At 35.5% G+C, this 14,531-nt stretch overlaps 1 protein-coding gene across 8 annotated transcripts in view; it reads right to left on the bottom strand.

Moving 5' to 3' along the window:
- DDHD1 (DDHD domain containing 1) overlaps window positions 1–14,531 on the bottom strand; it is a 79,521-nt gene that overhangs the window by 51,600 nt on the left and 13,390 nt on the right. For 5 of the 8 annotated variants that reach the window (XM_070419482.1, XM_070419484.1, XM_070419487.1 and 2 more), the window contains exons 2-3: window positions 6,516–6,689; window positions 5,898–5,918 (exon numbers count right to left, since the gene is read on the bottom strand). In XM_070419482.1, coding sequence (XP_070275583.1) covers window positions 5,898–5,918; window positions 6,516–6,689 — 195 coding nt within the window. The remainder of the gene's footprint in view (window positions 1–5,897; window positions 5,919–6,515; window positions 6,690–14,531) is intronic. The other 3 variants (XM_070419483.1, XM_070419486.1, XM_070419489.1) reach the window with 1 other exon arrangement.

Below are 14,531 nucleotides of genomic sequence, written 5' to 3'. Positions count from 1 at the left end.
AAAGCTTATCAAGATACAAAAATGAAAGGCTTTCCTTTCTAAAGGAATAGTATAAATTAGGAATTAACAAAAGGGCAAACACCCCAATGTGTTCAAAACAGAGAAGCATATTTATTTAAAACATTTTTATAAAATTAAATAGACATGGTTCTTTTTTTCAAATTTAAATCTTATTTTCACTTGGAAGTCATTTGCTCTATTTGTTACAACATCCTGTTAGCTTAGAGAGGTTAATTTTTTCAACTCAAACTATCACAAAAGTAGAGACAAAAGGGTTTATTATCAATCCAAACAGAAATCACTATTAAAAGAAATTCAAGTGCCAGAAAGCATTTCTTTTTTCTTTTTTCTAAAATAAACATTTAGTTATAAATTCTTATGTTGTGTTAGCAAAAGTATATATTAACTCAAGATACAACTGGAAGTGCTAACTTTTTAGATGCTAGCATTTAATAAAAATTTTCTTTTAAAGTCCTGCACAAAAAAAATATTTAAAGTATAAAATACAGCATTTCTAAGAAATTTCTTTACTATAATTCACCTCTTACAACTCAGTAACTTTTCCCTTTATAAAAGCTGGCAACCTGGATAAACTCAACTTCAGGGGAAGAAAGTCTGTACATCTCAAGCCTGTCAAAGGTAATGAGAAGACTTCTGGCATTCTTCTTGGACCTCAGAGAAATTAAGTTAGATAAATTTATAAAAATTAATAACTAAGAACTAGATGGTGGGAATTCTCTAAACCTTTCCCTCTCCTCTCCTGCCCGTCTTTTTGATTTCTGAAATTCTATATTGACATTTGTGATATCCCTATCCAGCAACAGTGATAGAAATGAGTACAACTTTACATGCCAAATATTAAATGTTGTAAATCCTTACAGATCCACCAACAGCTGTACTGTCATAGCACTCCAAATTAGTTTGAACAGTAAAAAGTCCACTTTTAAACTTTCAACCCATCTGCGACATTATATTGATAGTGTGACTCTTGTAGACAGCATATAGTTGGGTCCTGCATACCTAACAAATCTGTCAATCTCTGCCTTTTAATTGGATTGTTAGCTCACTTATATGCATTTACTATAGTTATTGATATGGGTAAATTAAGATCTATCATTTCCCATTTATTTTTTCTTTGTTCCATCTGTATTTTGTTCTTCCTTTCCTGTTTTTTTCTTTTTTTGTGGGAGGTTTAATTAAATGCTTTTTACTATTTTATTTTAATCCCTGTACTGTCCCCCTCCTCCTCCTCCTCCTCCTCCTCCTCCTTTTTTTTTTTTTTTTTTTGTTAATTCTCATCGGATAATATTTTTCAATTGATTTTTAGAGAGAGTTGAAGGAAGGGTGAGAAAGAGAGAGGGAAACAGTGTGAGAGAGACACGTCAATTGGTTGCCGGATCAGGGCTGATGATCAAGCCTGCAACTGAGGTATGTAGCCTTGACTGGAACTGAACCTGGGACCCTTCAGTCCGTAGGCTGATGCTCTTTCCACGGAGCCAAACTGGCTAGGGCTTTTTTAAAAAAAAATTTTAAACCTTTTTATTATGGAATAATTTTAGAAATAGAAAAGTTGCAAAAATAGTACAGCTTCCCCTAACGTTAGTGTAGCTATAGAACAATTGTGAAAACTAAGAAATTAACATTAGTATTACACTATCAACTAAAATAGAGACTTTATTCAGATGTCTTCAGTTTCTTTACTAATGTCCTTTTCTGCTTTAGGGCCCAATCCAGGCACCATGGTGTTGTCATGTTTTCTTAGTCTTCTCTAACCTGTGACAAATTCCTTAATTTTTTGTTCTTTCATGATGACTTTGACATTTTAAAAATATTTCAGTTTCAAGGTATCATTGACAAATAAAATATTTAAAGTATACATTGTGGTGAAGATATACATTGTGAAAGGATTCCCTCCATCTAGTTAATTATGACCTTGACATTTTTGAAGAGGTATTTTGCAGAATATCTCTCAATTTGAGTTTATTTTTTCAAAAATAGATTGAGGTAATGCATTTTTTGGCCACAGTGAGGTACAGGACTAATTCTTTTAGTTCGACTGGCTATTTTTTACTGATTCCTGCTTTATATAGATGAATTATAAAATGAATAAGATACTAATCTAGTACTAGGTTGCAGTATTTACAAAATTACTTATTTGAAGGCCTGATTTTATTTGTATGATTCATCCCCAGTGAAATTTAGACTTTCATTTGTTTGGCTTCTAGATTAATGTCTCCTAGCCTAGGAAGTGGTATGATAAGAATAGTTTTTATTTTAACTCAAAAAAAAAAAAAAGAAAAAGAAATTTAGATGAAAGTATCTAAATCACAAATTTTTGTGTACTAAAAGAGTTATGCACAATCTATTTCATCAATGTATTTAATTCAATGCTTACTTTGAAATTAGTAGGAAAATTAACAGGGAGAAAATACTAAACATATCCAACATACTTGTGGCAAGTTACCCTAACCGAAATATAGACAAAGTCAGAAAGAAAAAGTACTATTTTAGTTTAATGTCTTTTAAGGCAAGAATTCTGTTTAGTTTCTTAGCAATTCCCCATAGAACTTAATAAGAGTTGCTAAATATTATATTTTAAAATGCTTTCAATTATTAAATGGGATTTTTTCCCCAGAAAGCCTCACCTGATTAACTCCACTGCACTGTAATCAACAACTCTCTTTATTCCAAATCTCTTTTCAGAGTGTATAATAGTCACTATCTACTGTGTTATCTTGTACTTACTCGTTGTAACTGTTTTCATCTGTAAGCTTTTCCTTCCCAAAAGGCTTAATACCCTTGAGATTCTAGAAACCCTATTTCTTTCAGAAAAGTGCTTAGCACACAGTATTATGTGCACACGAAAGCATTCAAACTCTCCTGAAAATATGAAAAGTCAGGCTTTATCACATATACATGAGAAAATTTAGGTGGAAAAGGTATTTCCCCCCTCAAATTAATGAAATATGAAATTTCAGAAGCCTGGTGGTAAGAAGCAAAATAAAAGTTTGTAATATTTTTTTTATCTTTGTAGTTGTGGTAAATTTGAGTTATTTTTCCAACAAAGATATCTTTTTGGACAGCAAATACCTTTTCCTTAAGACCAATGATAATTTTCAAATGTACTACCAAATTTTCCATAATCTTCAAAGTCAAATGTCACATCTTAATACATAAATGTTTTACATAAAATTGAATAACCAATAAAATGGTTGGAAATTTAAGACAACAGCATATATACTGAATTAAATTTATAATCTTTGTTAATAATAAAATATGCTGATATTTTGCTGATATGCCATAGTATATTTTAAAAAAGGAAGTTTTCTTCTAATGAACTTCAAAGAATCATCACTTTGAAAGACTACAATGCAAAAGTGTTTTAACAGTTTAACAATTTCCTGTTATTACTAACTAGAATTTTACCACTCAGTGTACTTGGTATATCCTTAAAGCTAGCAAAATATCCTATATAATAAAAGCCTAATATGCTAAGTGTCAAGTCGTCCGTTCAACCAATCAAAGCGTAATATGCTAATGATATGCTAAGGTGTCTCAACTGCTCACTATGACGTGCACTGACCACCAGGGGGCAGACACTCCGACTGGTAGGTTAGCTTCCTGCTGGGGTCTGGCCAATCGGGACTGAGCAAAAAGGGCCAGACATGCCCTGGAGCCCTCCTACAGTCCCTCCCTAGGCCTGATCGTGCACCAGTGGGGTCCCTTGACCTGGCCTGGGACCCCTTGCAGGATGTTGGAGAGCTGGTTTTGGCCTGATCCCGCAGGCCAGGCCGAAGGACCCCATTGGTGCACGAATTCGTATACTGGGCCTCTAGTATTATTATTACATCCTACACTGGTACTCTAGAATCAGCATATACACGCAAAGGCATAATGAAAATCTACTCACACAAATAAACTATGTTCTTTATCAGACATATTAAATGATTGGCTCATAAGAAAGAAACTTTAATCGGTTGCCTCCTGCATGCACACCTACTGGGTTCCACAATCTGGATATGTGCCCTGACTAGGAATCAAGCTGGTGACCCTTCGGTGCAGGGAACCATGCTTAATCAACTAGGCCACACTGGCAAGGACTACATTTAACATTTTAATAGGGAGTAGAAATATAGAGGGCACATGAAATTCTAATTTTTTACTGTAATAGAAACAAGATTCCAAGTACATGAGATCTAGAGATAAAACAGAGCTGACGAACTTCCACAGGATGAATTAGCAAGTGGAATAAAAATGTTTTGAAAACAGACGAGAAAGGGAAACAATCTACTTATATTTTTATTATTCATACCATACTTTTTCTCCTCTAAGCTCTTAGGATTTGGGGATTTATTTTTCATACAGACAGTCCTCGGGTTACATCGGACGTACGCCGTTTCGTGGTTACGTTGCCATCTCCCATTTATTTATAAAAAAAAAAGTTCGGTCATTTTGACATATATACATGTTTTTTATATTTTTTATTATTTATTTACCACAAGTAAAGGTCAGGAATTGTATCTTTCTTTTAAATTTTTTTTACTGTCTCACTTCAATACTGCTGTGTATGTGCTCCATGTGAGTGACGTAGGTGCTTATGTAGGTGGGTTCTTACGGGGAAAATCGCGTTATGTTGTGCCATAGGAACAGATCTCCCATGTAACTTGAGGACCTACTGTACATTGATAGTAAAGAATTTGGGTGGATAAACTGGGTTCATTAAGGTGAACTGCCATTTTTGAGGCAAGACTTAAGGAGAATTAATAGAAAGGGAAAAATCCAGAATTCAGCCTTCTCCAATAGCAATGAAATGATATAAAATAAAGGTCAGTTCTTCAAACACTATAAAGTAGGCTTTTGTGTTTATTTTGGTAGTGGTGATGAGAGGTTACAAAATATTTCAGGCACTAATAAAAGATCACAGATATGTAAAATTTACTATTTGTGCTATAACTGGGGAAGTATTGTCTCTACAGCAATCTGCAGGAATGTACAGAGAGCTTGCTCTGTAGACACTGAACTGCTCTTTATATACTGATATGTAAAAACCTTGTTTTTGGCTCTGGCCCACATGGCTCAGTTGATTGGAGCCATTGTCCTGTACACCAAAAGGTGGTGGGTTTGATTCCTGGTCAGGGCACATCCCTGGGTTGCAAGTTCGATCTTCAGTTGGGGCACCTAAGGCAAGCAGCCAATCGATGTTTCTCTCTCAATCGATGTCTCTCTCTCTTCCCCTTCCCCTCTCTCTCAAATCAATAAAAAAATTAAAAACGTTGACCTTGGATTTTACACTGAAATGAGTACATGTTTGACTCTGCAGATTAGGAAAATGATATTTAAAATTTTTCGAGTATGTTATCTAGCACATAATAGACAACTATTATTATATACATTTGTTAGATTTAATTGCCAATTTATTCAGAAGCCACAACTTTCCTCAATTATGTACATTTTTAATCAACTAGATACAAAAGAGATTTTAATTTGGTATAAGCTAAATTATAGTTTCCATGCCTGTGTGTGTGTGTGTGTGTGTGTGTGTGTTTAGGGAGAGATAAGAGTAAAGAGTAGGACAGAGAAAAGACTTGGGATGTTTCTTATTACTTATAAGAAAAAAAATAAGCCAATTTAAAGCTTATTGTTTTGCCATTAATTATGTTATATAAACAATTATTTCCAATGACATTCATTTCTTCCAAACTGCATTCTGTGAATTACTTGGTCAATATTCTGCTTTGGAGATATTTAAGAGGGGAAGGAAAAGAATCACTCAATTTACCAGATTTAACAGGGCTTGCCAAGAAACCTCCCAAATAAAGGCAAGCATGGATGAAGAAACGCTTAAAAAAAGAGAGAGGAATCTATAAATTCTAATCCACCTATACTGTTATACTCACCAGAATAGTTGATCCCACTGCCTGCAGTAAATGGAACAATAGAAGTATTTTTAAATGTGTCACATATTTTGAATTTTACTCAAGATTAGACATAACAAAACAGTAATCTTGGCTATTATATAATTATTTTAAACTACTGCACACATATTCAAATGCTGAATAAGGAAATGTAAGGAGTAGATTGTTTAAAATTAAAAGTTGGTTATCAATATGGAGACATCTAAGAGATACAAAAAAGAAATATTAACAAAACTGCTCTTTTGATATAATGATAAGGGATCTTTTTATAAGTTTAATTTTCTTTAATAACTAAAAACTACTGAAAAGAATGAATTTAGAAAAAAAAAGAATGAATTTAGAGAGTACATTATGACAACTTGTCATTTATAGTAAATCATGTTATGCCATTGAACATACACATTAAGTAAAATAGAAATTGAGATAGTTCAGAAATTCATAGACATTTTAAATTTTAAAATAATTATAAATGTTTAAAATAATGAGAAGTTTTATAAACTTGAATACTCTTAAATTACTATGTCAAAATTAGAAACAACTCAACTTTATCAACAACTTACTTGGTTTTTATAATGTGTTAAATGTATTAATTGGTCTTACCATCTTTTCCATCTATGGATTTTGACACATCCATTTCAAAACTTTCTTGTATCCGCTGACCTCTAAAACAGCTGAGATGTTCTTGCTCAATTAAATTACTTTCTTCTTCTTCTAGAGGCTGCCAAGTACCATCAATAAACCACTGTCCACGCATTACTGGTATTTTATCAGCTTCTAAAAAGAGAAATCACAGAATTATACATGATAGGATCCTCTAACTTCCCATACAATTCCTAACAGAATTACAATTTTATGTTTTGCTACTGCTAAAACAGACTTTCATGATTAAAGTTTTAAATTTCAGATTTCCAGCCACAAAATATAATTTTTCAGCATGTAATTTTACTTTCATTAAATATTAAAAATAAAAGTTACTTTGGTATTGGAAAGGTAGGTGAGCAGTTATCTATATAACTGAGGTCCTGAGTAACCAAATTAGGAAACTAAGGGGTTTAAGAAATTCATATAAGACTGCTGAGAGTTTCAATGTGTTAGAAAATATTGCTATAAAATTCCCAGAAGTAGTCCGGCTGGTGTGGTTCAGTGGTTAAGTGTTGACCTATGAACCAGGAGGTCATGGCTTGATTCCTGAACAGGGCACCAGTATTTCAGGTTTAGTCTCCAGGATGGGGCATGCAGGAGGCAGCTGATCAATGATTCTCTCTCATCATTGATGTTTCTATCTCTCACTCCCTCTCCTTTCCTCTCTGAAAATATATTAAAACAAAACAAAAACTCCCAGAAGTAGTTTAGTAATAACGTGTGTCCACTTTCTAGAGCTACTGTGTAGGTTATAGGCTCCCATAATTACTGAATAACTGAAACCTTTAATTATAGTAAGCTCCTCAATTTTTAAAAATAATTGAGGAAAACTTTTTTTAATAACTAAATAAGTCTTTGATTAAAACACTGTTCCTGTAAGCCCAAGACTTTCACTTGCTATTTATTTAAATAAACAAATGTCAGCTAAGCTGTGCTGAATCCTTTAAAATTTTAAAAATAAAGCAAAAATAAAATGGAAATAACAAAGCCCTAAAAATAAAAAGCAAAATGAAACAAATGAACTTAATTAAGTTGCGAGTTGATGGTTTAATCACATGTATAAAATTATTTCAAATAAATTATTTGAAACAGTAATTTGTACATATATATTAGGATATTTGTCATGGATAAAAAATGCAAACATACCTTAAAACTTTTACAGTACCTACACTTTATAATTGTTAATAATTTTATAATATTGGTATTGTTAATTTAAAACTGTAGGTTGCCGAAACTGGTTTGGCTCAGTGAATAGAGTGTCGGCCTGCAGACTGAAGGGTCCCGGGTTTGATTCCGGTCAAGGGCATGTACCTGGGTTGCGGGCACATCCCCGGTGGGAGATGTGCGGGAGGCGGCTGATCGATGTTTCTCTCTCATCGATGTTTCTAACTCACTATCTCTCTCCCTTCCTCTCTGTAAAAAATCAATAAAATATTTAAAAAAAAACAAAAAAAACTGTAGGTTAAGATAACTAAATTAACTTTGTTAATATCATAGAAATCAAGATTCTTTTGCACAAGAAAAAAGATACAATATAAAAGTTAAAGAGAAAAAAACTCTATAATTTTAAATTTCAATTAGAAATGTCACCATGAACTAACGATGAATTTTCTCTCTTAAAAATATCCTAAGCTTTGCCCACTTGATAAGGCCTAGAAACAAAGACCAATCCAGGATAAGTGAGGACTTCCAACATAAAGATTGTGGTCTCTAAATATCATTTCCCACTAAAAGAAACCAAGAGTCCTTGAAGAAATGGCTAATTTCAGGTCTAGGATGGGAAATGAACTAGATGGTCCTGAAACATTTTATTGTAGCAAACTTGTACTGTGATGTAGTCAAAATCCATCATGTGTTTCTATTTCTTCTTGCACTGTGCTTATATGGTTGACCCTCAACATCGGTTTGAACTGTGAGGGCCCACTAACACATATAATTTAAAAAATATACATGTTTTATTGATTTTTAGAGAGAGAGCAAGGGAACGCGATAAATGGAAACACTGATGGGAGAGAAATGTCATCAATCGGCTGCTTCCTGCACACCCCGCACTAGGGATCCAGCCCGCAACCCAGGCCTGTGCCCTGACCGGGAATTGAACCACTGCCCTCTTAGTTGCCAGGCTGACGCTCAATCACTGAGCAACACCAGCAGGGCATAATTTTAAAAAACTTTTTCTTGAAAAAAAAATGGTGGCAGAGTAAGTGGATGCTGCACTGACATGCTCCCAGGAACAAATGGTATTACAACTAAAATACAGAAAAACTTCCTGAATAATCAACGGAAAATTCGCAGGAAAGAACCCCTACACAGGAGGACCGAAAGTGAAGACCACTAGAGACTGAAGAAACAGAAAATCAGGAAAAACACAAAAAAACAAAACAAAGAAACAAACTTTTTCTTTAGCTTTTTATTGTAAGAACACAAATATATAATATACATGAAATAGAAAATATGTGTTAATCAACTGTTTATGCTATCAGTAAGGATTCTGATCAACAGTAGACAATTACTGTTAAACTTTGGAGGAGTCAAATGTTATAGCACATGGATTTTTTTACTGTGTGGGGGTCAGCATTCCTAACCCCTGGATTGTTTAGGGATTAATTGTATTCTACTATAGCAATTCTGCTATGTTGAGGTGTTTGCTGTATTATTTGGTATATAAGGTACTCAAAAATATTACAACTTCATAATTGGCTATTAACGTTGAAAAGTATACTCTGGCCTGGCTGATGTGGCTCAGTTGGTTGGAGTGTCCTTCCTTAAACCGAAAGGTCATAGGTTTGATTCCCAGTCAGGGCACAGATTTCAGGTTTGATTCAGTCAGGGCATGTACAGGAGGCAACCAGTTGATGTTCCATTCTCATATCGATGTCTGTCTCTGTCTCTGTCTCTCTCTCATCAATAAACATAGCCTTGGGTAATGATTTTTTAAAAAGTATACTATGTTGTGTCTAATAATTTTTTGCCTAGTTTCTACTTTGACTGGAGATTGCAACCTCTGCTTTCAGACTATTTCAGTTTGCCTGCAAATTTTTTTTTTTGCACATCCCTTTATTTTTATCCTTTTAAATCACTGTGCTTTAGATGTGTCTCCTGTATACAGCATAGGACTGGGTTTTGCTTTATGAAGCCATTTGATAATTTTTTCTTTTAATAGGTGAGTTAAGCTTATTGATGATTGATATGTTTAAACTCTATAATTACCATTTTTATTATTCATATTTACCCTTTTTCTTTCTCTAGTTGCCATTTTTTGCCTTTTTTGTTTTAGTGGTTGCCTTTGCATGTGTATGAGTACATGATATGTATTTTAGAGTTTCCTAAATCTCTCTTCTGCTTACTTAACTTTTTATCATCTGGCCCCTTTAAGTGGTATCCCCTAATTCCCACTTATTACTTATGCAATAGGGAATGATTTTATTTTATTTTTCCCTTTACTTATTTTTATTCTTTCTACTTTGTTGGAACATATAACAATTATATCCATGTTTCCACCACTGTTTTAGTCTTGGATCTATAATGAAATATATTAAATTCTCATTAAATATTTCCTAAATTCTTTCATGTTCAAAATTGATACTTGAGGGACAGGCTGGCTAGCTTGAACTTTGTTTCCTTGTTTTTTAAAAAATGCTATTGTATGTAGCCTTCCTTTGTATATTGTTTTTCAGAGGTATGATACACATTCTACTTTTTAAAAATTGGCAATACAGTCTTTTTCCCCACTGGAGACCCAGAAAAAAAATTTGTCTTTAAACTTTAATAGTTTCACTAGTCTTTAAAATCTAATAATTTATCACGCAGAGTTCACTGTTCTGGATCAATCCGTTCAGGTTAGGCCCTTTTAATCTGTAGATTTCCATTTTTCTCTAATTTCTGAAAAGTTTCCCAATTGTGGTTTAAAAATTTGTTCTGTTCCATTGGTTTATTTTTCTTCTTCAGGAGCTCTGTAAGTATTTTGGGTCTTCCTTTGCCTTTACTGCATTTCACCCCCTTTCTCTCTGACACTTTTTGCTTCTCTCTATATCTCACGTTCACTCTTTTGGTTGTTTTTCTTCCTTTCATCAATGTCCCTTACATTAATATCTCTATTAGTATGTCCACAAGTTTGAGGACATTTTATTTGGTTGGAGTGTTATAATATAGTTTTTCTTTGTTTTGTGTTTGCTTTTGAGGGAAGAATTTTCATCAGTGAAAATGCATTAACTCACATTTTCTGTATTCCTCTTAAAGTAGCTTTCTATGACGTTTATTTCTATTCCTGAGCATTTTATGGATAGAGTTCAAGTGTATCTGCTTCTGCAGGTTAGTAAGAGCAGAAGCTTTAATGGATGATGTCGTGGTGGTAGTGGGTGGGTGGGGATGCAATTTGTGTGCCTTGTCTCTCTTTCATTTCCCTAAGACCCCAATTTTCTCCTTCCTTCTTTCCTCTCACTGCCACGGCTCCAAGGGACACCTTACTTTCTCGATCTTCTCCCCCAGGAGGAATGTTTTCCTAATGTTGCTACTTCTGGTCCCTCTCACTTTCACACACCTTCCTCCAGCTGCTGCTATGAATCACTTAGTCCCAAGTCTGTGTTCATATTTTGCCAGTTGTGCAGGGGAAGTTTTCTTTCTGAGGGTAATTCTGTTTGAACTTCATTTTAATCTCTGATATCCTCTCCTGTTTTTCACAGTCAATAAAGCCTTTCCTTGCCCCCCTCTCCAGACAGAAGAACACAAACTTGCTACTCTACCTGTATCCCCTTATCAGAGCGAATGATATGACTAATATTCAGCCAGTCACCCAAGAAAGTAATCTGGGAGTCATCCAAGATGCCTCTTCCTCAGATGGACACCAAGTACTGTTTATTGTATCTCCTAAATCACCCTCATCCCTTATTCATCAGGCCTACAGTCAATGCCTAAGTTCACACTCTTATCATTTCTACTTGTTTTATTTCAGAAACTTTCCATTTGAACTTATATCCTTAGCTTCATCTCTCACCACCACCAAATATCTGCTCACAAGCATATGTATGTAAAAGTACATGCACATACATAGATTCCCCTTAGTTTCTTCTCTTTAGACACATGTTCATCTTTTCTAGAGTTGTCAAAGAACCTTTCTAAAATACAACAAATCATGTTATCCTAATACTTAAATTATTTTATGGCTCCTCATTACACTCCAGATAAACTCTGATTTATAAGCTCTTTATGATTTTTCCTTGGAATACCACTGATGGTACTTTAGATATTTTTTCATCTAACTAATATCTGAATGTCTACCATGCACCAGGCACTAGAGCAGGCTCTGGGGACATATAAGATGATGCTGATGACTCCTGTGCTTTCCATGTCGAGGACAGTTCTCTGAGTTGTACTTCTGTATCCTGCATGCACTGCTCCTTCTAGCTGGGATGCTCTTCCCCATTTTCTTCACTTAGCTAACTTTTATATTTATCTTCAGGAAGCCTTTCATCATAGTGGTCCCTTCTCTGTGATTCCAATGAATTAATTATGCACATACCTACCAGTGTGTGTATTTGTGTGTGTGTGTGTGTGTGTGTGTGTTCTTTTTGTATTCTGTTTTGTCTTCTTCACTTCAGTGGATCCTTGGATATAGGTACAATGTTTGCAGAAGATAAGTACCTATCATAAAGTATGATTTCAATAAAGGGATGTTGAATGTTGCTGAACAAGATACATTTCATTGTGCCCCCAATGGTTTGGTAGACTGAGCACTTTCATTAGTGCTCCAAATTGGGCCTTCCTCAGGTTGAGTGGTGCTTGCCACCTATCTGTTTAAGTTGGTTTATGCTGCAGGGTGTGTCACATTCTATTTTCTGATAATTATCTGATTCAGAGGAAAGAATTTGACTATTTTCCAAGAATAAAAAAATGGGATTTTGAGGTGGTGAACATTTTGTTAAAGGATGACAATAAAGAAAATAACATAAACCATAAGCATATAGCTCAATGGCTTTTTACAAGTTAACTATACCCAGATCAAGAAAGAGAACATTATCAACTCCTCAGAAGACCCCTTCTCACATCTCCCTTCAACCCTCACCAAAGGTAAGCATAATCCTAACTTTAGCACCACCTATTAGTTTTACCTATTAATAAATTAATAATTTATATAATAGAACCATGCAGTATTTACTTTTTAATTTGGCTTCTTTGGCTTAGCATTATGTTCGTAAGAGTCAGTTACACAGATGGGATTATTTTTATGGTTAAGGTACTTGCCAGAGGTGAGCATCACATAGCTGTGAGCTATGTTCCTGATCTAGCTACTTCTACCATTAAAACAACTGTAATTAATAGAGACATCAGCCAGCAAATCCCTAATTATATGCTTAAATAGATATTCAATCATCAAGTCAATAACGGGTCTCCATAGGGACCAAGTTCTAATGCTGGAAAACCACCCTAACTGGGCCTATCAATCATATAAATGAAGAACTCTCTATTTTGGATTGGAGAAGATTGTCCTGCCTCTACAATAGAGATACCTTTTCATCCAGGCTCAGGCTCAGAATACCCCATGCTAGGCTGCCCTCATGCCTATACATACTTTTTACCTCAATTGAGCTCTGACATCCCACATTAAGCCATCATCCCTTGTGGCCATCCTCCTTACCCAACTAGGCCTCCAATATCCCATGCTAGGCTGCTTCTCATATAGATACCTCTTTACTCAACTCCATGCCAGACTGACCCTATTGTATGGAAAAAGGAAAAAAGAGGAAGGCTAATGTAGTGGTTCTCAACCCAGAATGATTTTTGTCTTCCAGGGGACATTTGGCAATGTTCAAAGGCATTTTTGACTGTCACAACTTGGGTGGTGGTGGTGGTGGTGGTAGTGCTACTGGCATTTGGCCACAGATGTTGGTAAACACCCTACAATGCCCAGAACAGCTCCCCCACTCCACACCACCGTGCCCAGCAACAATACATTATCCGACAACAGTGGTGAGGCTGAGAAACTCCGGATTAGAAACACCTTTAAACGGAAAACATGGGTTCTTTTTGCAGAGTGATTCTAGAAACACAGACATCTTGCAGAAATGCCTGAAGGTGTGGTGCAAAGACATATACCTTGGCATTGTTGTAACAGAAAACAAAAGAACAGCCCTAGGCAGTGGGGCTTAGTGGACAGAGCATTGGGCTGAGGACTGAAGGGTCCTGGGTTCAATTCAGGTCAAGGTATATACTCTAGAGCAGCGGTTCTCAACCTGTGGGTCACAACCCCTTTGGGGGTCAAATAACCCTTTCACAGGGGTCGCCTAAGATCATCGGAAAACACATATATAATAACATGTTTACATATTGTTTTTGTGATTAATCACTATGCTTTAATTATGTTCAATTTGTAACAGTGAAATTGGGGGTCACCACAACATGAGGAACTGTATTAAAGGGTCGCGGCAGTAGGAAGGTTAAGAACCACTGCTCTAGAGGAATTCTGGAACATTTGGACAAGAAGATGCATATAAAAATTTTTATTACAGAAATGTTTATAATAGCAAAAAAAAACAACGCAAACAACCTAAGTGTTCAAAGAGGAAAAAAAACTGTGGCACACCCAAATGGCCTCATTTAAACTTAATTATCTCTTTAAAGGCCCCATCTCCAAATACAGTCACATGGCAAGTCAGTGGCAGTAAGGCCTTTAATACATGACTTTGTTGAAGACACAATTCAGCCCACAACAGTCCTCAAGAGTTTTTATTACATAACTAGAGGCCTGGTGCATGAATTTGTGCATGGGTGGGGTCCCTAGGCCTGGCTGGCGATCAGGGCCAATTGGGCCTTCTCACCCAGTCCCCATCAGAGCCTGCTGGCCAGGGGGAGAAACAGGGGGAGGGACCACAGGAAGTTGGCTGTGGGAGCACACTGACCAACAGGGGGCAGCTCCTGCATTGAGCATCTGCCCCCTGGTGGTCAGTGCACATCATAGTGACTGGTTGACCAGTCGTT

The sequence above is a fragment of the Myotis yumanensis genome, unplaced genomic scaffold, assembly GCF_028538775.1.
Source record: "Myotis yumanensis isolate MYYU_CA2020_CCGP unplaced genomic scaffold, mMyoYum1.0.hap1 SCAF_1, whole genome shotgun sequence".
NCBI lineage: Eukaryota > Metazoa > Chordata > Mammalia > Chiroptera > Vespertilionidae > Myotis > Myotis yumanensis.
The sequence above is the reverse complement of the archived record's forward strand: the minus strand, read 5'-3'. Positions and strand labels throughout refer to the sequence as shown.